General features: G+C 41.1%; 2 protein-coding genes and 1 non-coding gene across 16 annotated transcripts in view; 2 read left to right on the top strand and 1 right to left on the bottom strand.

The window, feature by feature from the left end:
• DST (dystonin) overlaps positions 1–24330 on the bottom strand; it is a 497116-nt gene extending 472786 nt beyond the window's left edge. For 12 of the 14 annotated variants that reach the window (XM_064360946.1, XM_064360948.1, XM_064360949.1 and 9 more), the window contains exons 1-2: positions 23907–24087; positions 23291–23325 (exon numbers count right to left, since the gene is read on the bottom strand). In XM_064360946.1, the coding sequence (XP_064217016.1) occupies positions 23291–23325; positions 23907–24087 (216 nt within the window). Of the gene's footprint in view, positions 1–23263; positions 23326–23906 lie in introns of all 14 variants that reach the window. The other 2 variants (XM_064360963.1, XM_064360947.1) reach the window with 2 other exon arrangements.
• LOC135268524 (U6 spliceosomal RNA) lies at positions 14901–15007 on the top strand. Its single transcript, XR_010336837.1, has one exon. It is a non-coding gene; the product is annotated as a U6 spliceosomal RNA (small nuclear RNA).
• Positions 24331–24596: 266 nt separating the features above from the next.
• BEND6 (BEN domain containing 6) overlaps positions 24597–27857 on the top strand; it is a 77436-nt gene continuing 74175 nt past the window's right edge. Inside the window, exon 1 of the mRNA XM_021665452.2 lies at positions 24597–24947. The gene's annotated coding sequence lies outside the window, so the exon portion shown is untranslated. The remainder of the gene's footprint in view (positions 24948–27857) is intronic.

The raw sequence follows: 27857 nt of genomic DNA, 5'->3' as shown, positions 1-27857 counted from the left end.
GTAGTGAAGCTGTGAGAAGAGGGCCACCGACCTCCAGACCCCATAATGGTAGATACCGACCACCTACACTGTTTGCCTGGAAAAGCCACAGACACAAGCCAGCCTGTGAAAGCAGCTGGGAAGGAGGCTATACCCTTCAAAGCCACAGGGGTGGAGCTGCCCAAGACCATGGGAACCCACCCCATGCATCAGCATGACCTGGAAGTGAGTCAAAGGAGATCATTTTGGAGCTTTAAAATTTGACTTCCCTGCTGGATTTCGGACTTGTCTGGGCCCTTGTAACAACTTTGTTTTGGCCAATTCCTCCCATTTGGAACTACTGTATTTACAAAATACCTGTACCCCCACTGTATCTAAGAAGTAACTAGCTTGTTTTTGATTTTACGGGCTCATAGGCAGAAGAAACTTGCCTTGTCTCAAATGAGACTTTGGACTGTAGACTTTTGGGTTCATGCTGAAATGAGTTAAGACTTTGGGGAACTGCTGGAAATGCATGATTGGTTTTGAAATGTGAGGACATGAGATTTGGAGGGGCCAGGGTGGAATGATATGGCTTGGCTCTGTGTTCCCAGATCTCATCTTGAATTATACTCCCATAATTCCCACATGTTGTGGGAGGGACCCAGTGGGAGATAATTTGAATCATGAGGGTGGTTTCCCCAGATTATTCTCATGGTAGTAAATAAGTCTCATGAGATCTGATGGTTTTATCAGGGGTGTCCCCTTTTGCTTCTCTCTCATTTTCTCTTGCCACCACCATGTAAGTGCCTTTCTCCTCCTGCCATGATTCTGAGGCCTCTCCAGCCATGTGGAACTTTAAGTCCAATTAAACCTCTTTTTATTCCAGAAAAACTCTTCCAAACCCAGTCTCGAGTTTGTCTTTATCAGCAGCATGAAAATGGACTAATACAGGGGCATTTAAGGGAAGGGAAAACCTATATAATACTTTGACCAAGGTCTTCTGGGAAGTCACAGAACAGGCATGGGAGGAACAGGCAGCTGGGAGGCAAGAAAAGGGTGGGAGACAAGGAGGAGGGAAAACAGCAGAACTAAAGTTCAACTACTTTGTGTTTTCTCAGATATGCCTGGTGACTCTAATTAGTTTACTCACTTGAATTCCATTCCTGTATACATCAAATATTTAGCCAATGTCAAATATTCAACAAATAGTAAGTGCCTATTCCATGCCAGATGCCACACAAGGCTATGGAAGCAAGACAAAAATGACATACTACCTGCCTTGGTATTTAAGTCCCCACATCTGGTGCCCTCATCTGGTCCCAGAGTGAGATGGAGCAGGGACATTTCTTAAGGGTCTGTGGATCTCAAGTATAGAAATAACGGAAAATCTTGAGTTCCTTCAAGGGAATTTCCAGGCACCTAGCTCTCCCTGAATCTTAACATATGTTCCTCAGTTATTTTTCAGAAACCTGGACCCTTACCAAACAGCATGTAGACCTCAGATGAGAGTCACTCGGGGTGGCTGGCAAAATATTACAGAAGTAGTAGGGAAAGTTAGAAGATTATAGTCTCAAACCTTTTGGAAGGTTGAAAGGTTTTAACGGAACAAGCTGAAGGCAGCCAGTTCATTATGTTAGAATTTTAAGTCATAAGGTGAGATTAGGATAATAAAGCTTCCCCAGTTAAGTCTGTTTACCCCTCATTCCTTTGTCCCTATTCTAATTTGTTACTCACATAAACGTTGTACTGGATGGTCCTCTCAGGGGGAGATTGAAGGGGAATTACCAGTTAATGGTGTTTATTCTGGGACCCTGGACCAAGACCTTTTATCATTTGTAAAACCACTCTTTTAACTGTAAGGCCGGTTGCCTCGCCGGGAGCTCGAACACACCCCTCCCTGCCCACCCCCCCCAGCTCGGACACGCCCACCCCCCCTCCACACCTGGAAACTATGTCACCACTCTGCACCCAGCACCAAGCTCTGCACTCAGCACCTAGCTCGCTGGTTAAAGAACCCTGCCAAAATTTAAAGAAGCCCCGCCAGGACCTGCCCAATAGCATTTTGTCCCATCCAGGCCCCACTCCCACTGGGCAGCCCAACTCACCGGAAATCCTGCCTACTTGCCAATGGCAGCTGGCCCCGTCCATGTCCGGTTTCCCTGCAGCCAATCAGAATGCCTCCACTCCCTATAAAACCCCACGTCTGAGAGGAGTCCACACGACTTCTCCAGCCCCTCCTGTCGGACTGCAGAATCTTGCCCAGGAGCTGATCAAATTTCTTCATTCCAATAACTGGCCTCCGTTGCCTCTCATTTAAACCTTACATTAACCATGTTAATTATCCACAAGCATGTTGACTTAGAACCTCTATTATTAAATCTATACTGAATAAATGTGAGGAGGAGCAGCAAGTGGTGGTCAGTTAGCTGCAATCACCCTCTGAAAGTAGCTAGCGACCATCCCTAGCCCACTCAGATTCACTGTATTCTAGTGTATGTGAGTGCATTCATTCATCCAGTCATTAAGTCAGGGTCTGCAGGACAGACCTCCATAGGTGGTGATCAACGTCTCACTCAGATAAGGGGGAACTGAGGACTGATCTCTGACCACTTCTCTTTGCTCTAAATTTCTTCCTGATGGGCCTGAAAGAAGTCACACCACAAACCAGAGCTAACAATCTTTTCTGCTGACCCAAATCTTAAACAAAGCTTCCCTTCCTTAACCAATTGCAAATCAGAGAATCTTTGAACCTACCTATGACCTGCCCCCACTTCAAGATATCCCACCCTTTTTAGGCCAAACCAATGTGTAACCTCCACATATTGATTTATGATTTTGTCTGTAACTTCTGCTTTCTTAAAATTTAACCATGCCTTTAAGAACTGGACTTGCAAGCCATTGAGGAGGTCGGGTCCCTAAGCATGAGCTGCCCTATTCTCCTTGCTTGGCACCCTGCAAATAAATGCCCTCCTTTCTTCCACTGCAAACTTCAGTGTGGATGTTTGGCCTTACCGCACCATGTGAGCAGGCAGGTCCCAGTTCAGTTCCATAACAAGAGGGGAGAATGTCCAGGAAGACTAAGGGAGGAATGTGCGATAAAGGAAGAAAATGATGTTTAATCCTCATTTTTAAGTAGAAATGGGAGTTTGCAGCAACAACAACAAAAGTAGAATAGAGGGATTCCAGCATGAGCAATGGCATGAAAACAGAATGGGTCAGGGGACCAAGCAGCTGGGTCTCCTTTGAGTTTAGGGTAAACGTGAGAGGTTTGAGGGAGCTGATACCAAGAAAGGGTATGCTTATCCTGTAAGCAACAGGAAGCCATTAAGCAAGGAAAAGTCATTAAGCAAAAGGAGTGGAAGATGAGATCTGATTTTAGATAGCTTACTCTGCCAACAGTATAATAAAAAGTGAACTGAAACCCAGAGTCAAGGAAACCGGATAACAGGCTTTTGTAAGAGCCAGATCCTACACTGTCTCTGGCTTAGGGGCTTTTACATTTGTCACTATTACATTTTATTTTATTTTGTAGATATGGGGGTCTCACTATGTTGCTCAGGCTGGTCACAAACTCCTGGGTCCTAAAAATCTTCCTGCCTCAGCCACCCTAATAGAACAATTTTATTTAATTAGATGCTACTCATCTTTCCAGCTATTGCCTTCACCAGGTGACTGCAATATATCCTCCAAACAGGGACACTTTTTAAAACTGAAGGAGAACAGTAACCAGATGGGATGTTAAAACAACAGACATAAACTCAAATTCTCCCCCTCCTCAGCCCCCACCAATGGGATGATAGAATCTGCCCATCACTGGGGGTTGTTAGCATAACACATACTTTGACCCTGGAAAAATGACAACTCTTGCTTTTCCACTTAGTTTTTTTTTTTTTAAATTTTGAAAGCTAGCAATAAGAAGTTACTTTTTGTTATAGTCCAGGCTTATAAATTCTAGCACACTGCCTGTGAGGGGGACAGTTTACCAATTTGTTAATCATCAGCCCACTAGTGCACTTTTCTATATACATACATACAAACATACACACACACACACACACACTCACACATATATATACACAGAGAGAGAGAGAGAGAGAGAGAGAGAGAATGACGTGGAGAGAGAGAATGAATGCACACTAATGTCTCCATCATCAAAATGGAGAGATCATTGTTTTTGTGGACTATCCCAGATTGGCCGCCCTCTGACACTTAGGATGCCTCTAGGCTGACCCTTCCAGTAACTCTCTCTTTAACATATATTCAGAAAACACAAAATAATTTTAACATTATCCTTTTATTTTTATTTTTTTGAGACAGAGTTTTGCTCTTGTTACCCAGGCTGGAGTGCAATGGCGCTATCTCGGCTCACCGTAACCTCCGCCTCCTGGGTTCAGGCAATTCTCCTGCCTCAGCCTCCTGAGTAGCTGGGATTACAGGCACGTGCCACCATGCCCAGCTAATTTTTTGTATTTTTAGTAGAGACGGGGTTTCACCATGTTGACCAGGACGGTCTCGATCTATTGACCTTGTGATCCACCCACCTCGGCCTCCCAAAGTGCTGGGATTACAGGTGTGAGCCACCGCGCCCGGCCCTTAACATTATTCTTAAAAAAATTAGGAAGTTATACATTGCTTAAAAAATATTGTAACATATTCCAAAGCCAAATATTGATATCCACTGAAAGAGTTACCTAGTGTTTCTTCGAACAACATAGGTAACAAAGGGTTAACTAAATAGAAAAAAGGAATTTCTTGTTAGCTTCATGGATGATTCCCATATTGTCACCCTATCAATTGGCAGTATCTCTGTTTTCCTAAGCTACACACTCTACTTCAGCTTTAATTAAAAGGCCCGTTGCCATAGTTTCTCAGAGAACAGCTCAAGGCATGCTTGAGTCCATTATTTACTGAGGTTTCTAGAGAAATTGTAATATAGCAGTAGCCAGCCAAAATTTCCCAATTTTATCTCCCACCCAGAAGAGCTGATGATTCAGACATACAGCTAGGTAATCCAAATATTTCAAGACAGTCTAAACAGTTAAGAATGTATTTGGGATTCACTTTGGGATGCCCCCACAACCATTTTTAAAACAAGAGGCAGTCACATTCTATATCAGTCTGAAATGCTCGCAACTCCCTGCTGCCTGCTGCGTTTAGCTCACTGCAGAGTGGGCAGTAGCAGGAATATACCTATTTAACGATCTTTTAATGATTCTTCAAAGATGGTCACTTAGTTATTTAAAACTTGTTAATGGTCTATTGCTTCTGCTTAATTACTTCTTAATGTGAAATTTCTGCTCATTGTAAACTCATCAGTAAACATGAAGAGATACATATTGTTTTCTTTAAAATCTGCAAGTAGTTCTTTAATCTTAATATATTTTATGTTCAGAAGTTGGAGGGAAATGCAGATATAAAGAATAATGAGACTGGACAAAAAAAAGAGAAACCTTTCCAAATGAAAAATCTATTGATGTTTGATTCCTAGAAAATTTGTATGATGGTAAAATAAATGGAATCTTCAGTATTTCATGTGTTATATGTAGCAATACACATCTCTACTATCTCTTTTTATTTATTTACCATTTAGAAAATCTTGCGGGATTTTACTGTCAAAATCCCGCAAGATTTTCTAAATGGTAAATAAATAAAAAGAGAAAAGCAACAGGCTTGAAGTGGTTAAAGGACAGACTAATTAAAATCAGTTCATGGTTCCAATTACAATAAAGTAGAATAAGCAGGTCTGTCATTGAACAGAGCTGTAAAACTCAACAGGATGCATTGAGCAGCTACTTGAGGATTCAGAAATGTAAACAGCAGCAGGCCAACTGAAGTAAAAGGCCAGAATTCAAAGTATATCAAAACCAGGGGTGAGTTTGCCATTTTTGACCTCCACTATTCCCCAGACTGAATGCAATGCAGCAATGCAGCCTGAAACCCAGAAATGGCCACTGAGATGCAGATAGAACTCCAGAAAAAGTGCCCTAATTCTGGCTAGAGAGGTGAGAAGGGGAATTCTTAAGACTCAGAGAAAATGCAGAAATCACTCGTTTTTTCTCTTTTCTCACAGCCCCTAAACAATCCCACAGCCAGGGCAAACTCCTATCCCTTTATGTTTGGTTTTTATCTTCGTCTGGGATGCAAGCGCAATCATAGAAGCGTGCAACAGGACAGGACAACAAAAGCCCCAACTTTTTGGCTACACAAACAAAAAGGGAATCTGAAAGTATTATCAACCCTACAGAAATTAAAAGGAGCAAAAGAGAATACCATAAACAACTTAACGCCAGCAAACTAGAAAACTCAGATGAAATGAACCATTTGTAGAAAGGCACAAATTACCAAAGTGACTCATGAAGAAAAAAAAAAATCTGAATAGGCATATAAAAAGGAAAGAAGTTGGCCGGGCACGGTGGCTCACGCCTGTAATCCCAGCACTTTGGGAGGTGGATCATAAGGTCAGGAGATAGAGACCATCCTGGCTAACACAGTGAAACCCTGTCTCTACTAAACATACAAAAAATTAGCCGGGCGTGGTGGTACATGCCTGTAACACCACGCCCGGTATATTCATAGAACAAAATACTATGAATATATGGTATATTCATAGAATGAAATACTATTAAGCAATAAAAACGAACAAACTACTGATACATACTACAACACAGATAAACCTCAAAAACATTCAGCTACATGAAAGAAGCCAGATGGGAAAGACTACATATTATATGATCCTACTTATATGCAATGTCCAGGAAAGGCACTATCTACAGATACTGAAAGCAGCATGGGGTTAGGGATTGAAACAGAGATCGACAGCAAACAGGCATGAGAAATCTTTGGGGGATGATGAAAAATATTCTAAAACTAGAAATTAAACACCTCAATTTTTTTTTCTTTTTTTGAGACAGGTTCTTGCTCTGTTGCCTATGCTGGAGTACAGTGGCATGATCATAGCTCACTGCAGCCTCAAACTCCTGGGCTAAAGTGATTCTCCTTATCTCAGCCTCCCGAATAACTGGGACAACAGGGGCATGCCACCATGCCCAGCTAATTTTTTTTTTGTTTGTTTCATTATGTTGCCCAGGCTGGTCTTGAACTCCTGTCCTCAAGCAACCTGCCCATCTTGGCCTCCCAAAGCCCTGGGATTACAAGTATGAGCCACAGCACCCAGTCTGAAATTTTGGAAAAACTAAGGCCTATTAATGCCACTTCTTACAGTTTGTACAAACAAAAAAAAGAAAAGAAAAACTAAGGCTAAAAATGTCTGGTAGAAGTAATTTCCACGCATATGAAAGCCAAGAAATTAGAAAAGACTGTCCAGAGAAAAGAACAGAAGAAGCTTACCATGAATATTTTAGGGATAGCGGACAGCAGCAAACCAAAAATAAATCAAAAGATTACCTATGGTAGATTGCAAAAGTGGCCACAATACTAGGCAACTCCTCCTATCAGCACTCAGCTTCTCTACCTGCTATGACTTGCTTTAGCCAAAACAGTGTGTTAGCAGAGGCACTGTAATAGCCCAGAGACCAGACTTCAAGAGGTCGCATGGACTTCTACTCTTGCTGCTTTTGGAACCCAAATTTAACCACATGTGAAACAACCCGGGTTGGCTTACTGGAAGAGGAGAGACCATGAAGAGGAAAACTATGAGTCAGCCAGAGCTCATCAAAGACACATGAGTGACTTCCAGCTGTGATGAGCCAGGCCTGACTCAGACCAGACCAAGTGCCCAATTGGGCACAGCCCAAATCGCCAACACACAGATTTGTGAGCTAAATTATTAATATCTAAGTTACTAAGCTTTAAATAGTTTGTTACAAGGAAGCAGCTAAATGATATATACTACAAAAGGGCAGTGATGACTGCTAGACAGCACAAGGAATCAAATGGCTGGGTTTTGTGCAGTTGTCCAATGAGGATACGCCTCCCAGGCACAAGAATAGAAAAGCAGTCCGTGTGGTTCACCCAAGTCCGGGAGTTGGCAAAGTCACAGTTTGGCAGAAGGACTAATTAATTGCATGAGTGAAGTGAGAATAACAAAGTTTCTCAAAACTGGTGGTCCAAGGGTCTATAGTGAGCAGACTGGCAAGTGACATTAAATAAGAAGGTAATGACAGGCTGACCCCCAGAGAAGATTTTGGTCCTGACGAAGGTAAGAAGGGAACTCATTAAGAGCTCACAATAAGGTGCAGAGACAGAAGGGGGTGTGATCAGAAAAGGACATGTCAGAATTCAAGATCTTGATATGACTGTAGTTCTAAGGCATGATACAATATGCACAAGAAGGAAGGATGGTTGCATGGATGAATGGATGAGTGAATGAACAGATGGGTGGGTAGATAAAAAGCTATAAATAAATATAAATAGATAAGAAAAATTACATACATAAAGATTAGAAAGTTCCCCTTATATCTAGGCTTTCCTTATAAATTTTCTGCTGTCCTTATAAGTTGGTCAAACCATTTTCACTATTTTTGCATTTTGTTTGCTTTTTTTTAATATTTATCTTACTTTTATAGATGTGTATAGATCATTCTCACAATAAAAATTATATAAATAAGCAGCCGGACGCAGTGGCTCATGCCTGTAATCCCAGCACTTTTGGAGGCCTACACAGGTGGATCACTTGAGGCCAGGAGTTCAAGACCAGCCCAGCCAACATGGTGAAACCCCATCTCTACTAAAAATACCAAGTGTGGTGGCGGGTGCCTATAATCCCAGCTACCTGGGAGGCTGAGGCAGGAGAATCACTTGAACCCAGGAGATGGAGGTTGCAGTAAGCCGAGATCACATCACTACACTCCAGCCTGGGCAACAGAGCAAGACTCCGTCTCAAAAAAAAAAAATTATATAAGTAAGTGTAGCAGAAATGGAATAAAAAATGTTTTAATCATACTATCAAAAATGCCATAATCTTCAATATACTGTCAAGCAGTGTTTTATACACTCAAAATGATAGAAATTTCTTAAAGTAAAATAAATTCCACAGTGCCCCTATATATAAATATACACACATATATTACATGCATAAAAATATATATATATAAATATGTATATATTTCTTAACCAATTTCACTGTGATATAAAGTACATACAATAAACTGTACCCATCTAAAGCAGCAATTCTCAAAATGTGGTCCATAAACCTCTGGCAACCACAAGACTCTTTTAGGAGTCCACAAAGAAAAGAACCATTTTCATAATAATAAGCCATCTTAGTTTGACATTTTTGTATCAATTTTAATGTTATATTTTTCAAAAAAAATCCATTTCATCTAATTTGTCCCTTCTGTGGGCATAAAGTTGTATAGTATATTCTCTTATCTTTTATTATTCATTTCATTTACTTTGAGACAGGGTCTGGCTATCACCCAGGGTGGCATGCAGTGGCGCAATCACAGCTCTTTGTAGCCTTGACCTGCTGGACTCGAGATCCTCCCACCTCAGCCTCTGGAGTAGCTGTGACTGCAGATGGAAGGCACCATGCCCAGCTAATTTTTTATCGTTTTGGAGAGTTGGGATCTCATTGTATTGCCAAGACTGGTCTTCAACTCCTGGGCTCAAGTGATCCTCCCACCTCAGCCTCCCAAAATGCTGAGATCAGAGGCATGAACCACTGCACCCAGTTTTCTTACCCTTCTAATGACTGTGGGTTCCATTGTTATACCCTCTTTCATTTGTCATACCAGTGATTTGATCAGTCTAGAAGTTTATAAACTTTGTAGATCTATTCAAGAGTCTAATTTGGTTTTCTTTTCTCAATTATATCCATGCCTGCTCTTACCTTTATTATTTCCTTCTTTCTACTTATTTTGTGCTTACTTTGCTTTTTGCCCCCCTAGCTTCTAAAGGTTGAAGCTTTGATTGATTTTACACTTTCCTTCTTTTCTAAGATAAGCAGTTAAAGCTATATGTTTTCCTCTGAGCACTGCTTTGGCTGTACCTCACAATTTTGAGATACTGTGTTTTCATTATCATTCAGTTAAAAATATTTTTAAATTTCCTCCTGAGAGGCCTGGCGTGGTGGCTCACGCCTGTAATCCCAGCACTCTGGGAGGCCAAGGCGGGCAGATCACCTGAGGTCAGGAGTTCAAGACCAGCCTGACCAACATAGTGAAACCCCATCTTCTATTAAAAAAAAAAAAAAAAAAATTCCTCCTGAGAAACAATCCAGGTGGAATAAAAAAATTTTTTTTTAATTTCCTTTATGGTTTCTTTTTTGATACATGAATTATTTAGAAGCATGTTATTTAATTTATAAATATTCAAGATTTTCTTAAGAGATATTACTGATTTCTATATAATCTGTATTATTTCAATCCTTTAAATTGATTGTGACTTGTATTGTGACCCAGAATAAAGTCTGTCTTTGTGAATTCATCATGTGAGTGTGGTGTTTCTTTACAAATATTATATTCATTTTGAGAATGAATAAATTCATTCGTGTTGCCCAGGCTGGTCTTGCTCTGTCACCCAGGCTGGAGTGCAGCGGTGCTATCATGGTTCACCGTAACTTCAGCCACCCAGACTTAATCATTTCACCTCAGTCTCCCAAGTAGTTAGGACTGCAGGTGTATGTCACTAAACTTGGCTAATTTTTTTTTTTTTTTTTGTAGAGACAGGGTTTTGCCATGTTGCCTAGGCTGTTCTCAAACTCCTGAGCTCAAGTGATCCTACCACCTCAGCCTCCCAAAGTGTTAGGATTATAGGCCTAAGCCACCACACCTGGCCAATGAGTGTGGTGTTTCTAGAAGTATCAGTTAGGTCAAGATAGTTGGGGCTGGGTGTAGTGGCTCACGCCTGTAATCCTAGCACTTTGGGAGGCCTAGGTGGGTGGATTGCCTGAGCTCCAGAGTTCAAGACCAGCCTGGGCAACTTGGTGAAACCCCGTCTCTACTAAAATACAAAAAATTAACCTGGCATGGTGGCATGCACCTATAATCCTGGCTACTCTGGAGGCTAAGGCAGGAGAATTGCTAGAACTTGGGAGGCATAAGTTGCAGTGATCTGGGATCGTGCTACTGCATTCCAGCCTGGGCAACAAAGTAAGACTCCATCTCTAGAAAAGAAAAAAAAAAGATAATTGGTAGAGTTGTTTAGATCTTTACCTACATTTTTACTGATTTTCTGTGTGGATGTTCTATCAATTGCTGAGAGACGTATACTTACAAACTTTGCTGATTACCAACAATGATTACAGTATTGTCTAATTCTGCCTTTGCTCTTGAAATGATTGTCATACATTTTGAGGTTATGTTTATATTAGGTAGACACACATTTATAATGATGTCTTCCAGAATGATTGGTCCTTTAATTGTGAAACATCCCTCTTTATCTCTTAATACTGTTTGCCTTGATATCTATTTTACCTAATAAAATATAGCAAAGCTAATCTTCTTATAATTAGTGTTTGCATCATTTATATTTTTTCCATCCATTCACTTTCAGTCTGTGTCTTTATACTTGAAGTGAATTTCTTGTAAATAGCATATAGTTAGGCCCTGCTATTTATCAATTCTGGTCATCTCTGTCTCATAAATGGGGGTGTTTAGTCCATTAATATTTAATGTAATTACTGACATTGTTGGATGTAGGCCTATACTTTTATTATTTATTTTCAGTCTATCTCTTCTGTTGTTTTTTTTTTTTCCTGTATTTCCTCTTTCTTGCCTTCTTCAGGTCACTGGATATTTTTTAGAAGTTCTAGTTGGATTTATCTCTCGGGTTTGCTTTTCTTAATTAGTTGCTCTGAGAATTCAAATATGCATCCTTAACTTTTCATTCTACCTAAGTTAATATGCCACTTCATATAAAATGTAGAAACCTTGCAAATGTATAGGAATTCCATTACTCCCCTGCCATTCTTTACACTAAAGGTGTCAAACACCTATATATTTTATACATCCTATAAGACAATGTTATAATTTGTGCTCTATATTTACCTTAATATTTGCCATTTCTTTTCTTTTTTTTTTTTTTTAAAGTGACAAGGTCTTGCTCTGTTGCCCAGGCCAGAGTGCAGCGGCACGATCATGGCTCACTGTAGCCTCAAACTCCTGGGCTTAAGCAATCAGCTGCCTCTGCCTCCCAAGTAGGTAGGACTACGGGAGCACATCACCATGCCCACAAAATTTTTTAAATTATTTTTTGTATAGACAAAGTCTTGCTGTATTGGCTGGTCTCGAATTCCTGGGCTCAAGCAATTTCCCTTCCTCATCCTCCCAAAGTGCTGGGATTACAGGCATAAGCTACCATACCTGGCCCAATATTTGCCATTTCTGATGCTCTTTATTCAAATATACCACCACATTTCTCAAAATTAATTAAACAGATTACCAAAGCACAGCATTTGGCTCTCATCTGGCATGAAGGCATAAATTACACATAAAAATTGCCTCAGATCTTTCCTTTTAAGCTTATAACAAAGCAATAACACTTGGCACTAATGTGACTCTAAGTAAAACACAAATTCAGGAACTGGAATTGGATGACAGTACTGTTTATAAGGTAATATGGTTATAAATAATTCAGAATTATTTTTAGCTTACAAATTGAAATAAAAACATGAAATATCAAACTTCAATTTAAAATTCTCAAAGGATGAAAGTCCCTTTAATTAAAAAATAAGTCTGGATATTTTCAACTTATTTTCTAAAGTGTCTGAATCTGTGTGTCCATGAAGTAAACACAGGGTAAGGCGTAACTAAGGTAAAACTATATGTCTAAAATAAAATATGGGGCCAGGCACAGTATGTTACACATGTAATCCCAGCACTTTGGAAGGCCGAGGCAGGTGGATCACCTGAGGTCAGGAGTTCCAGACCAGCCTGGACAACATAGTGAAATCCTGTCTCTACTAAAAATATAAAAATTAGCTGGGCACGGTGGTGAGTGCTTCTAATCCCAGCTACTCGGAAGTCTGAGGCAGGAGAATCACTTGAACATAGGAGGTGGAGGTTGCAGTGAGCTGATATTGTGCCACTGCACTCTAGCCTGGGTGACAGATAGAGACTCTGTCTCAAATAAATAAATTAAATTAAATTAAATTAATTATATATGAAAAGCATCTGTCTCTTTCCCCTTAAGGAAAAGAGGGATACAGGATATTTGGGGAAGCTGGCAAATCCATGAGAATTGAGAATTAAACTGACTTGTAGAAAACTTCAAATATGCATTCATTCATCCAACATTTACTGAGCTTCACCATGTGCCCGATTCTAAACTAAGAGCTGGGGTTTTAGACTGCCTTTAAGACTCTCACAATAACAAAAAAAAATACTAAATTGTTACTACGAGGCAGGAGTCAGGAAAGTTTCTTTAAGGAGATAATTTATGAACTGGACTTTGAAAAAGAGGTAGCCGTTTTTGCTTGAGCATTTTTGTTTTTGTTGGAGGTGTATGAGAAAAGAGAGGAAAGAAATAGAAAGAGGCTTTCTTGGTTGGAAATAACATGGACAAAAACAATAATCCTAAAAGATCATGGTCCAATGGAAGAATTATAAGAAGTGTGGACAATGGTAGACTAGACCTATCACAGGAAATCAGTACAAGGAACCCTTTGATGTTATATTAAGAATGAACTTTGTGATCTTGAAAGAAGTGGGAACTCTACTCAAGGATTTTGAGTAGGCGAGAAATATGGCTTAGCCAACTCTCTCTTGCCTACCTCTACTACAGACACTAGGAAAGATAAAACCTCACATCCCAAGCCTCCTTTACTGTGAGAGATGGCCTGCAACAGTTCTGGCCAGTGAAGGGTAAGTAGAAAAATAACTGAAAAGTCTTCTGGTAAATATTCAGATTTTCTGATAAATATCCATGGCTGGCTCTGCCCCTTTGCCCCCTCCCATCCTTGAGTTTAGACACTGTATCTGTAACTGTGTCAACCATCCTGCAACCATGAGAGAATGACCAGATTATCCCAAATATACCAAAAATGACATAGAAGAACCACTCAAGCAAAGCCTGTGGCCATCTCTAGCTTTCTGATTATGAGAGAATAGAAATCCCTGTTTATTAATAACCCATTTTTGGTTGGGTTTTCTATTACTTAAATCTGAATGTCTCCATAACTGATAGAAGTTTCAATAATTAATTTGTATTTTTGAATGATCTTTATTAAATTGGTGTGGATGGGTTGGGGAAGGGGATGCAGAGAGACTTGTCCAGAGCCTTATCATAGGGCTTGAACCAAAGAAACAGCAATGGGAATACTAAGGCAGAGTCCAGAGATATTTGAAAGAGAAGACAGGCCTGGCATGGTGGCTCATGCCTGTAATCCCAGCACTTTGGGAGGCCAAGTCAGGCAGATCACCTGAGGTCAGGAGTTTGAGACCAACCTGACCAACACGGAGAAACCCCATCTCTACTAAAAATACAAAATCACCTGGGCATGGTGGCACATGCCTGTAATCCCAGAGACTTGGGAGGCTGAGGCAGGAGAACTGCTTGAACCTGGGAGTTGGAGGTTGCAGTGAGGTGAGATCATACCACTGTACTCCAACCTGGGCAGTAGGAGCAAAACTCCCTCAAAAAAGAAAAATAAAAAAGAGAAGACAGATGGGGCAGGATGAATGAGGGTGCCATCTATTCTATCTTCCATATTCCTAGTTTGAAAAACTACAGGGGTTTGGAGACTGGATGTGAGAATACTGCCATTCTCCAAAATAGGTGCATAAGATACAGTAAAGGACTGATGGGGTCAGTTTTGGACATGTTCAGTTTGAGATGCCAGTGGGACATCTACAGGGAAAATGAGGAAAAAGTAGGTGACTCTGAACCTAGAGATCAAGAGTGAGGTCTAAATTTGATAGACAGATTTCACAGTAACCATGATATGAGGGTAAACTGAAACAGTGAGTACAGTGAGATCCCACAAGTAAAATCTGAATAGGCAAAAATGGAGCCCAGCAAATCTATTAAGATAGAAAGCAGTGCTTGGTTGGGCAGCATCCATATTAAAATTAGAAAGATACAAGGAAGATTAGCATGGCCCCCGCAAAAGGATGAAACACAAATTTGTGAAGCATTCCACCTTAAAAAAGAAAGAAAGAAAGAAAGAAAGAAAGAAAGAAAGTAGTGGCTGGCTGGCAAGAGTTAAAGGGTGAAGAAAGAAGGGGAATAGGGAATAATTGCTAATGGGTATAGATTTATTTTGGGACGATGACAATGTTCTAAAATTAAATTGTGATGATGGTTGCACAACCTTGTGAATATACTGAAAACCACTTAATTATACACTTTAAATGGGTGAACTATATGGTATGTAAATTATATCTCAATAAAGCTGTTTTCTTCTTTAGGCCCAAGACAGGAAATGCCAAGTTCTAAGTAGGAAGAAGATCCAGTAAAGAAACAGAGAGAGCCAGGGCCAGAAAGGGGTGGGGGATTAACAGGGTGTTGTCTGGAAACCAGGAAGAAAGTTTCAAGAGGGAATCAGTAGCCAATAGAATCAAATACTAGATAGATCAACTAAATTAAAAACTGAAACAATCAATTTAGCAATTTGGAAATCACTGGTGAGCTCAGTATGAGTGATCTAAATAGCAACAGCAGAAGCCAGATTATATTAAGTTGAGGAATACATGAGAGGTGAGGAATAGAACATAACAAATAAAAAGCTTTTTCAGGAAACTTTTCCTGCCAAGAGAAGAACTGGTGGCACAGGGAGGTTTTGTGCTATTGCTGTTATTTCCAATAGGAAGCACGTATGATGTTTGTAGGTAAGGGAAAGGAGCCAGAAGAGAAGGAGCGACTGAGGATAAAGGAGGGAATGACTAATAGAATATCCCCAAAGAGATGGGAAGAAAAGAATTCACAACATAAGCATAAAATATCAGTGTGGATAACAGATGAATTTTTCACTGGACCGGGAGGGAAGGCTAAGATGTCAGTTAGTTCGTAGGTCCAAGAAGTTTAAGGAGCTATTACTTGATGCATTAATATTCTTTCTGAGTCAGGAGATAAATGGTCACTGGCTGAAGGTGAGGGAGTAGGTTTGAGGACTCGAGTGGAGGGTAAATATTTAGGAATAATTATTATAGGAGAGGATTTTTCAAGAAAGAAGTTGAAAAGTTGCTACATACATTTAAAATACTTTTTTAAACTTTAATGTATTTCATAGTCAATAAAAAGTTCAATAATGAATTACCTGCAAATTTATTATACTTTGTATTAAAATTTGTAATGACCACACTAAACACATAAGCAAGTTGCCATAAATCCTTGGACAGATGGTGTCTGCAGTCAGAATATAACCCAATGACGCTGATCCTTGGACCTCAAAAACATGGTACCCTTCAAAAGCTCAGCCTCAGGGTCACCAGAAAGGTCCCCAACTGGCCATTTTCCAAGGCCTTTTGAAGCAGAGGCCACAATTCTTTGTTCTCTCTGAGTAAAAGAAGAGTGATTGGGCTGTTTTGTTATGGTTGCTGGAAAAGAGATCAAAAGGTGATTTTTTGCTTCTCTCTTTTTTTTTTTTTGAGACGGAGTTTCGCTCTTGTTACCCAGGCTGGAGTGCAATGGCGCGATCTCGGCTTACCACAACCTCCGCCTCCTGGGTTCAGGCAATTCTCCTGCCTCAGCCTCCTGAGTAGCTGGGATTACAGGCACGCGCCACCATGCCCACCTAATTTTTTTGTATTTTTAGTAGAGACAGGGTTTCACCGTGTTAACCGGGATGGTCTCGATCTCTTGACCTCGTGATCCACCCACCTCGGCCTCCCAAAGTGCTGGGATTACAGGCGTGAGCCACCGCGCCCGGCTTTTGCTTCTCTTAAGAGTGATCATAGCAGGTCCCCTCCTAAAGTGTTCAAACAAAATAATGTTATGTCAAAGCCTTTTGTCTACTATCATGTGTATACAAAAATCATTTTTACTGTAGCTGACACCTATGTATACTTCCAGCTCTACATTCCTTTATGCAACCTCAAGAGTCCCTCTCTCTAACCATATTGGTGTACACCAAGCTTTGAAAATAGGTATGTGCTTTCCTAAATCTTGTCTATTCTCATGCCCTTATACCAACCTGGGGTTTTGCTCTCATTATCTCTGAATCTACTCAGGTACAGCAGACCCCACTTATCTACCACAGATCCATTCCAAGACCCCAGTAGATGCCTTAAACCACAAATAGTACTGAACCCTATACATACTATGTTTTTTCCTATACATACATAAATATGATAAAGTATAATTTAATTAAGTAAAGCTGATGCAACACATTGCCATCAATCAGAATGTTTTCTATTCATCTCTTCCACCCACAAATTTAGTGTCTTTTCTGTCTTAACTGAGCACTTACCATGCACAGTTAAAAGTATGACAGTAAAACTATCATGAATTTCTTTTTCCTTCTTCACAATTTCACAGACAGAAGATTGATTCTTATGGTTTATCTTAGAAACTTCAGCATATGATTTTTCTTCTTTCCTTACTAAGTCAAGAACTTTTACCTTTTCACTTTAAGGAAGCATTTTACAGCTTCTCTTTGGCATATCTGAATTGCCAGGATCACTACTCTTGCTCTATGGGGCCATTATTAAGTAAAATAAGGGTGATTTGAACATAAGTGTGACAAAACAGTCAATCCAAAAACTGAGATGGCCAGAGTATAAAGTATGAATATGCTAGACAAAGGGATGATCCCATGTTGGGAAGGACAAAGTGGGATTGCAGTAGGGCAGCTCAGGGTTCCATCGTGCTACTCAGGGTGGCACGCAATTTCAAACTTACGAACCGTTTATTTCTGTAATTTTCCACTTAATATTTTGAGATCACAGTTGGTCATGGGTAACTGAAATCACGGAAAGCAAAATCACACATAAAACAGGACTACTGTACTTACCATACAATCTTCAGGCTTCAGCATAAACATCACTTCTCTTGGAAGACTTCCCTATCACTTGAGTTAGAAGCAACCATTTCACTAGAACTATTCCAACCATTCCTTTTCTATACATGATTTGTTACCTGGTATTTATGCTAATGATATTTTTTCTTTTCCTGCCTTAAGCACCTAGAAGACAGGAATCATGTTTTCCTGGTGCCTTTACAGCAGGACACTTTTTATGTAGTAGATACTTGGCCTATTACTTCTGCAAGGGGCTTCAGATATCATCCTCACATTACCAGTCATAACACAAAATCTAAGTCTCAACAACAAAAGAGACTTGACCAAGGTGACACAGTTAGTTCGTGGCAGAGCTAGAACCCAAAACCAGGATTTTGAACTCTTTTTTTTTTGAGATGGAGTCTCGCTCGGTCGCCCAGGCTGGAGTACAGTGGCGTGATCTCGGCTCACTGCAACCTCCACCTCCCGGATTCAAGCGATTCTTCTGCTTCAGCCTCCTGAGTAGCTGGGACTATAGGTGCCCACCACCATGCGTGACTAATTTTTGTATTTTTTAGTAGAAGATGGGGTTTCACCATATTGGCCAGGTTGGTCTCGAGCTCCTGGCCGCATGGTCTGCCTGCCTCGGCCTCCCAAAGTGCTGGGATTACAGATAGGAGCCAGTGCGCACGGCCTTGAACTCCTATTCTTATAATCCTTACATTATGCCAATAATTATTGTTATTATCCTAGTTCTATTTTGCCATCCAGTTCTCAAAGAGAGTCATTCTTGAGCCTTAAGATTACACAAAAATGCAAACTTCTCTAGAAAATATTTTGTTTCAATTCTAATCTAGATGAATTTAATTGGCTTGGATGCGTGAAAAAAAAAAGTGGGAGTTTTTTCTTTTGTTTTTTGTTTTTCTGTTTTGTCAGCAAGTAAGGGTTAATTATATGGCAGTGTTGACTCTGGGATGATAAACTCTGAATAGGATTAATTTGTCTTTTTTACACATGTATTGGCTGTACACTTTTACACAGCAGCCTCCGATGCTCTCATAACATTTGTGATTCATAGCTGGAAACGGCACAGTTCAGTTACCATAACAGAAAAAACCAGTAACTATAAAATTTCAGCACTGATACTGGGAGTGACCTAGAAGTAACTGTCAAGGGCAGGGGCTCCATCTTCAACCCTTTGTTAGCCCTATTGTTTAACACAGTACCTCAGACAGAAAGAGAAAATAAATGTGTTTATTTGGAAAATAATTGGTGACACTCAATGAATACTGTATCATATGTACAGTTACAACTTACGGCTGACTAAATTAGTATAAATTAATTTAGACCTAAAACTTAACTCCAGACAAAGAATTTATTTACAAAGATAACCTAATTGCAAAAAATTGCTCAATAATAAACTGTCACTTTCCTAGTCTAGTAAATTAGGTAATTCTTAATGGAAGATGCAAATTTAATGAGATGCTGTGAAATTTGGTTATTTTGCTGGCCATTCTCCATTGATTTGATACAGGACTCGAGGAACATAATGAGGACAAGAGGGCTTGGGTGGACCATTGTTTCATTGAGGATAACTTACATAATCAATGGAAAAAAAACTAAAGGATTGCCAATTTAGTATTACAAGAAACGTCAACTAAAAACTCAATTTCTTTCAGTTAAAATTTTGGTCATATTATTCTCTGGGCTATAAGTGACACGATTCATCACTACAGGACACAAGATACGTAGCCAGAGAATTCTTGTGTTACTCAGTCCTTATCTTGTTATGTGACTCTTTGGGAACTGCTTAACTTAACTCTTTGGGTTCATTTGCCTGAAACAGGAAGTGGAGATATTTATTCAAAAACTGGTAGATAGAGAACACACTCTTCTCCTTCCTTATGTCAAACAAGGCTTCCCTTATTCCACTGAGTTCATGAATAGGGATTATTTACCACTATTCACTCTGGATAGTCTCAAAGGGCATTATAATTGTCTCCATTCTACTGAGGTACTCCCAAGACACTTTTTTATAATTTAATGGCATCTAATGGCACCTCAATTACCCATATCACTTTCTCAAATTTCCTTAAAATCAGGATTGTCACAGCTTTTCACCACAGGAATCTAGGATAACAGTTTACCATTGTTCAAAGTCATGGCATAAAGCATTATCAATCCCCAGGAAAAGTCCACTTCCTAGATAACTGGATTCTAGAAACCAGAATGAACACTTGGTTTCTAGACTGTCCTACTATATCAACATGAAATCACTTCTCATCATTAGCTGTTTAGAACAAGAACAAAAACACTGTATAAGTGTTTAATATGCATACACAAAACACATATTTCCGTCTATTACTGAAATGAAGTTTCACTGTTCAGGGCTTGCTAGATGCATTAATAATTTCACATTCTCATATGCTATATATTAACATGTTGAGGACTACTACAAAGTAGTAAAGTTTGCAAGTATACGAAAATAAAAAGGGTTGGCAGTTATGGTTCCAAAACATCTTATAAACATCTACATTATTTGTAGCTTCATAAGGAAGAAACTGAAGAAATGTGGTTTATTATATACTCAGTGAGGAGAAAACAGCTGGAGCTCCTCAGACGAGGAAGGCGGCTTTTTTCCCTACTACAGAACTTCCCCAAAGCAAACTGAGTCCTGGTGCCATGATTTTTCTCTAGGAGTATTACTCTGATTACCTGAAAAGGAAATGGCTAAAACTTCCCGTACAATTGGACTCCTTCCTGGGCGTGTGGGTACCAGAAGCAATACCTTCTACCAAGTAAAGCAGCAAAGTGCTCACTGAACTTCTTCATCTGTACAATGGCTAGCCCAAAGCTTTTTCGTGATTTAAAGTGAGTCAGCAGATCCTAAACTAATTTTCTTCCTTTGACCACTGTAGAAATGCTGAAAATGAATTATCTACTTACTGAGAACGGAAGGAGAAACAGAAAGTACTAAGTTCTTAGTTCAATATGACTATGACTTCTCAGAAATCAAAATATATTCTTGGATAACTATTTTGCAGCAGCTACTGATAAAAAGCAACAAGAATATTCATTATGCTACACAAATTCTATTTTTTTTAATATGCTGAAATCCAAGTAAATTCAGAGATATTTCTCAAAGAGAAAATGTTGCAGAAAATGGCATCTTGATAGAAAAGGGAAAAGAAAAATATTCCCTATGTTTTCTTTAAGGGAAAACATTTCATTTGTGGTAAGCAAAGTAGTGATGAAATATGACATTCTTTTGCAACACAGTCTCAGAATTTTCAATTATAAAATGGCATTCTTTGAGTGTTTTATCAAAATAGCTTGCTGATGGGTAACCCATCAACAAATTAAACTAATATTGCATTTAATTTTTTCAGAAAAAAAATTCAAACCAGATCCATTTTGTTTCCATTAATGACTTATATTTTTATAGCACAAATTCCAGGGCAGTTTTTAAAAGCCTGGAAAGAGCCAATAAGAGTTGTGATTTAGCAAATATTGAATTCTGAGTGATATCCTGAGAATGTGCATTTTTCTTTTCTGCCCAACTCTTGAGTTCTATTTGCCTAGTTTCAAAAACTAGTACCAACTAGGAGATTTTTCTTTTCATTCATTCATTCAATAAAAATTTATTAATAACCCACTGTATACAAGGCACTGAGCCAAGCAGTTGGGATACAGCCCTAAACAAGAAAGATATGGTCCTGCCCTCAAGGAGCTCACAGTCTAGTAGACAAGGCAAATATCACACAAAGATGTCAAACTATACCAGGAATCTTCTGAAGTGAGTTACGGCATTAAACAACTACCCCCACCCAGCTTTCCTAACCAAAAGCAAGCTCAGGACAAAAACAGTCAACTGAGAGATAACTAAACAAGACACAGTTGTATCTCATTTTTTGTTTGTGCTTTAGCTGAAATACCTGATGGCTAGTATAATGATCTATAACAGGATTATTATTCTGATTCTGTCATGTATATGTGTGGAACTGGTTATCTCTCTTTTTTTTTTTTCTTGTTCTTTTTTTATTTTTTTCCTTTTTTTTTTTGAAAATATTCCAGTGCCTCATTTCCAAGGTTATCTCTTTTTAAAATCAAAATTCTGTATTTTGGTGTTTGCACTCTGACGATTATTTACTTCTCATCATATATGAATGGGTTGCTCTATTGAATAAATCACGTATTCAAAAATTGTTGTTTTACAATAGTACCAGTTTTTGTTGTTTTCCATAAACTTGAATTAATTAATTTAATAAAGACTTGAAAATTTGCAAACATTAACTTTTATTTTTATACATTTTAAAATTCAACTTTACAAAATATAATGATAGCTACCAAATACTGAATACTTATTATGAACTAAGTGGGATTTTTCTTTACAGAATTTACTGTGATTTCCCCCACCCTCCCATAACTCTGAAAGGTACTAATGGCCCTATCTTACAGATAGGTAAACTGAGACACCGAGACATACCAAACAGCTAGTTAATGTAAAGCCAGGAATGGAACCCCTGATTATCTGACTGGTTAACTTCTCCTCTCAAGAATCCTAAACGGAATAGAGTTCTCACCCTCCAGGGGTATATGTAGTTACTCTCTGTGAAACATTTTAATGATTTTGCAGTAACACAGTTAAAGTTGTTAAGCAACTACCACCCAATAAAACATCTAGCGTGCCATAAAACATCTGATTAACGAAAGGTAAGAAAACTTCAGGTAAATGGAGGGCATTTAACTATGAAGTCTTTGCCAACCTGAGTAAACTGCACCAAGCAGCAACCTCCAAGTCTGGCAACGTGCAAATTTCCTAAAAAGAGGGAAAATTATCTTAGGATAAGTGGAGGTTGGTCTGAAAACTCCTAAAGAAATGCTGGGTCAGGGAGAGCTTGTGTTCCTTCAGCGGAGCTGGTTCCGGGGTGCGGTGATTAGGTTAATTGCCCTAGAGGGATGGCCACGTTTTGAGAGTGGAGACTAGCACAAGCATGAAGCACACGCTACCATCATCGCTTTGCAAAAATCATCAGATTGTCTCCAATAAAACATGGATAGCTTTATGAAAGAACAGAAATGTAAACTTCAAAATAGAAAATGGATCAAATTGTTCTGCACTAACATCTTAGTTTATCCAAGGGCACAACCACAGTCAGCTGACAGCACCCAGAAAACACTTTCACCAGCAAATCACGAATTGTCAACTCAAGTGACATCCACCCCGTGGGTAAGTTTTTTAAGGTCTGCAGCGCTCTTAGGGTTTGCCTTGTCCCCTCTTGTACAACAGCTCCACTACACAAGAAATTTGCTAAAACCCTTCGCTGGGCACTAATACGGAATCATTTAAAAGGAAACATGCCACTTTCGGCTAGGGGACAAGCATGCTCGTCATTCAATGTCCTACTGGTTTCTTAACACGCATATAATTAATATTGGTACTCAGGAAAGAGAACTTCTTCTGACCTTGAGCGTGCGCGCTAAATAAATTACCTCAGAACGAAAGTGGTGCGATCTCAAAACAGCATCTGGGGAGAAAAAAGAGAAATGAGACTTCATTTAACTCCTTGTTCTTCACCTGCCAAGTGATTCATGGCTTACCTGGGAGGCCAGGGTCGGGAAAGCGCATCGCAGATGCCGCAAATTTGATGGGACATCCTGGGGGAGGGAGGAGGAGTACTGGGCCAACGGTATCTAGGTGATTTCTCCGCGAGAAGTTTGCATTAAAGTTTTGGGGGAGTTGGCGAACCCCGAACTTTCCATGCCTTACTTTCTTACCTCAGCGAAGGATGGGTGAAGGCGAGGCTGCCGCAGCCCTGGACTACGCTCAAATTACCCTAAGGCTTTAGCAAACTGACTAAAAATTTGAGTTCGTTCCTCCCCTCCCTGCCCTCCGCATCGCCGTGGTTATTCAAATCTGGGAGACTGGAGGGCGGAAGTGAGGGCAAAAAAGGGCAAGGGGTGTTAAATAAAGAAACGTACTCAGCCTGGGAAGTGGGCAATGATAGGGCTGGGGAAGCCGAGGAGAAGGGAGGGAGCGGCGCTTCACTCTCTAAATCGGCTTAAATGTTCCTGGTAGCCCGCAGAAACCCGTGGCGGCGTGTCTTACCTCGGCTTCTAGAACGACCCGAAAAGACCGATTTCATCGGATGCCTCCCTTTCTGGAGCTTGCGGTGCCAGCAGCAGAAGAAGACGATGGTGGCGATGGTGCCCAGCAGAAGCAACAAGAGGAAGAGGGCACATTGGATGCTGTAGGGTCTCAGCAAGACGAGGAAAGCCGCGGCGATCATGGTGCGGGCGAGGCGGGGGCGACTCGACGGCGGGGCTGGAGGGCGGCGGCACAGGCACCCGCGCGGGGCGCACGCCGGGACGGCGGGCACGGGCGAGCGCGGCTCAGCGCGTCATGCCCGGCGCTCGCGGCCCCGCGCCCAGCCCAATGGCTGCGCACCCCGCGCCAGCCGCGCTACGCGAGTGATCCAGGGCTGCGGGTAGCGCTTGCCATGACTCAGCAGACAGCGACGAGGCTGCGACTCGGCGGCTGGGATCCTCTCCCCTCCCTCCCCAGGCGCCCCCGCCCCCGTCCGTGCGCAGCCCCCGGGCGCAGCCCCGCCAGGGACGCGGCGAGTGGGGAGGAGCAGCGCCGCCGCCGCGGCCGCCCGGGCCCCGCGCATCGTCCTGCGGCCACCGCCGACCTCAGCATCCCAGAAGCCGGGCGCACGTGGGTCGGGGCGGGGACGCGGCGCACCGGCTGCAGCCGCGGGGGGCGGGAATGGGGTGCCGCGGCGAGGGCTCGGCTGATGACATCACGGCCGGGCTGCGGCAGCGCGGGCGCGCGGACATGGCTGCGGCGGTTTCGGCGGCGGCCGCGGGCTGCGCCAGGGCCTGAGAGCCCAGCGCCCTCCCGCGGGGCTGCCCGCCAGTCCGCGCCGTCCGAGGGTGCTCTGGCCGGGCGCCTCTCGCTTCCCGGACACCTGGGGCTTCCACCTAACCAGCCTCCCTTGGCCAAATTGCTGCGGAGCCCTCGTCAGGGGGCGCCAAGGAGCCAGGGGAAAACCGTGAGGCGCTGGTAGGAGCCTCCCGGAGGTGCTACCCCCACCTCCCACCTCCCTACGCCCCGCCCGGAGGTTGGGGCTTTGAAGGATGCAGCCGGGTGAGCTATTGCTTGTGGGGGGGTTCCTCGCGCGCTGAAGCGCGAGCGCTGGGAAGGGCCTTCCCTGGGAATTGGGATCCTCCAAGAACGGGAGGCCCACTCCTCTCCAAGCGTCTCTAAACTAGGAGAGCTCCGGGGTAGAACGCTCTGGTCTGCAGAGGTGAACTCTTCTGCCCCAAACTTGGTGCTTATTTCGCAGCCGAGAATTGGGCACTTTAGATCTTCTTATATACCTGGGTTTGCCCTAAAACTCTGATTCATTTAGTGCATTTGAAGGGCGAGGCGATTTCAGATTTAGGGACCTGCCAGATGAAGTAAGTTGGGACTTGGCTTATAAATATTTGAGGGAGAAATTTTTTAGGGAGTGTGAGGCAATAGTGATCTCACCCTTGTGGGCACACTCTGTCTCCCCTTTGTCCCCTCCCAACGTTTCTTCATAACCAGCATGGTAGTTGGTGGCCGGGGGACTTAACACTGATGCACTGCCAGCCTGGAAGGTATGGCGAGAGCGCTGCAGTGTGCCCTTCTGCGGACGGCCACCTGGTCTGGCAGCGGCTGCTGCAGCAGTCAGTCTGCGGCATCTTGCGGCCTTGGTTGCGGGTGCTGTGCCGCGTTCTGCTGCCCCCAAGGCAATGCTGGCTTTCCTCGTGTGGGGCTGGATTGTTTGTTTCGTTTACTCGCAATTATAGTGACAAGGTAACACTTTCCTGCATTCGTGGAGTTTCTCATAACGACTCCATTAGCCTCTTTTTTTGCGATATTTAATAGACTGAAGAAATTTTACAAAAATTTTATAAAAAATTTATAAAATTTTGAAAAGCAGGTAAAGAATTGGGAAAAAATAAAAGTTTTATTTGCTTGTAGTGATCTCAAAATCAGTGTTGTTTTCTTATTATACAAAACCAATTGTACAGCTCTGCATAAAAGCTTAATCATTGATGTCCTTAAGACCAGTAACATATTACCATGTATAAGTATTGAACCTAAAAAGGCATTGCTTAATCCAGTCTCTTAGTGCCAGATTCATAAGCATGGAAAACAATGGATACGTTCTGTTTGCAGCTGGTTTCCTAAAACAAAATAAACATTCGAATTGTTGACATGTTGCATCTCAATCATTCAGTTGTTTTGGATTGAACACAGAAGGGACCTTGCGTGGAGATGCTGTGTAAGGTGGGAATCTTGAATGTGTAAGGTGGGAATCATGTAGGCTGCGCTGCATGCCAGGATAGGCTTCATGAGTCCCTAGCACTCAGGAGGTGACAGGTAGCACTGCATCATGTGCATATGGCTAAAGGTTTCCTAATACCGCAGCCCACTGCAGTGAGAAACTGTATCAACAATTATGCAGGGGTTATTGAAGAGAATCGTGAGAGCTTGCAATGTGTGGCACATCAGGAAAGGAAATATGCTCCACCACCTTGACTCAACAATGGCACTGTGGAGTAATTTTAAACAACAACAAAACTGAACTAACCTTGTGCAAATATTGGGGGAAATAACTAACAGAATTTTGGAAGCTCATCTTTATGCTTCTCATTGACTGAAATTTGTAAGTGAGCTGAAACAGCCTACATATCCTTGAACAGAAACATGTCAAAAAGACAGACACACAGCATAGTATTCAAATTGCCCCGAACACTATATTTTTTAACAACAAAAAGCAACTAAATAGCAATTATGGTTTTTTGAGCTATTACTTTAGCACAATTGTTATCATCCTGCGTCTTGCTGCAGCCATTTATAAGTTTCAAGTGCACACAAGAACGTCATTTATCTCTCTTGGCAGGCAAATGCTTAACTGCCATGCCATAGGATTATAGATATTTCTTTTTAGATGCATTCATTTCTGTTATTTCCGTCAGTTGTTTTAAAGATACTAATAATAAGCAAACCAAATCCTTGAAAGAAGTTAGTATTTGGTTCCATTGTTATTTTCTGATTTGTTTGTTGCTAATTTATCATTTTCTCAAATTATTAATTGCATACATATTATTAACTGCCTCTTTCTTTGTGTTTATGAGGTGCCTAATGCATTGTGGAATTCAATAAATATTAAATCAGCCAAGCAGTGCTTTTTGGAACTTAATTTAGTAACAATTATACCTTTTCTTTTTGGTAGGTTTTTGCTTTTAAAAAAAAGAATGATAAAAGTCACAAAAAAATTGTTAAGTTTGAGGGTACGGATGGAGAGGGAGAGCCGTGGCCAAAATCTTTCATACAAAAAATGAAAATTCATAATGGAAAAGATGTATAATTTGTTGACATTTTTATGAGAATAAGTTACCATTGTCACCCAAAAGAAGACAAAAGCTTTGAGAAAGTAGCTAAGAGAGTTTGATACCACGTATGTAGAAGATGGTGCATTATGCAGCCCTTCTTCCCTTTAGATTCTCAAACAAATTGGGAATAGACACAAGGAACCATAAGGAAATTAAAATATTGTGTTAACTCTATCAAGTTAAAGTCAGGTTGAAGAACACAGCTTAGCCTCAAAGCCAAAATGGGGCCTCTTACTCCTTTTCCCTCACTCAGCATACCCACCCAGTCACAGTTGAAGTATGATAGGCCCCCCCCCAACATTAGGGCTGGAAGGAACCCAACCTGTTCAAATTCTGGCATAAACACTAAAAAGGCAAAGGAGAGCCTGGCACTTTATAATCCATAAGGCACACAGCATGTGTGAGCAAGAGACAGGCCCATGTGTGAGAAGGGAAGTTTATACGTCAGTCTTGCCCACTAATGGCTAGCAGTCCCTCCCCAGTTTTTCCATCACGAAATCTTTCCGTTCTCCAAAGTAACAGTGAGTAAGGTGCTTTAATAAGGTGGCAGAAACATCTTCCTCAGTACTTCCCTAGAGGCAAAAAGTTGTGGCACAAGTTCCTAATGTATGGTTCAGGAAGAAACATC

This window comes from Aotus nancymaae, unplaced genomic scaffold (assembly GCF_030222135.1).
Source record: "Aotus nancymaae isolate 86718 unplaced genomic scaffold, 86718_ANA_hifiasm-v0.15.2.pri h1tg000040l, whole genome shotgun sequence".
Lineage (NCBI taxonomy): Eukaryota > Metazoa > Chordata > Mammalia > Primates > Aotidae > Aotus > Aotus nancymaae.
Note: the sequence above shows the minus strand (reverse complement) of the source record. Positions and strands in the feature narration are given on the sequence as shown.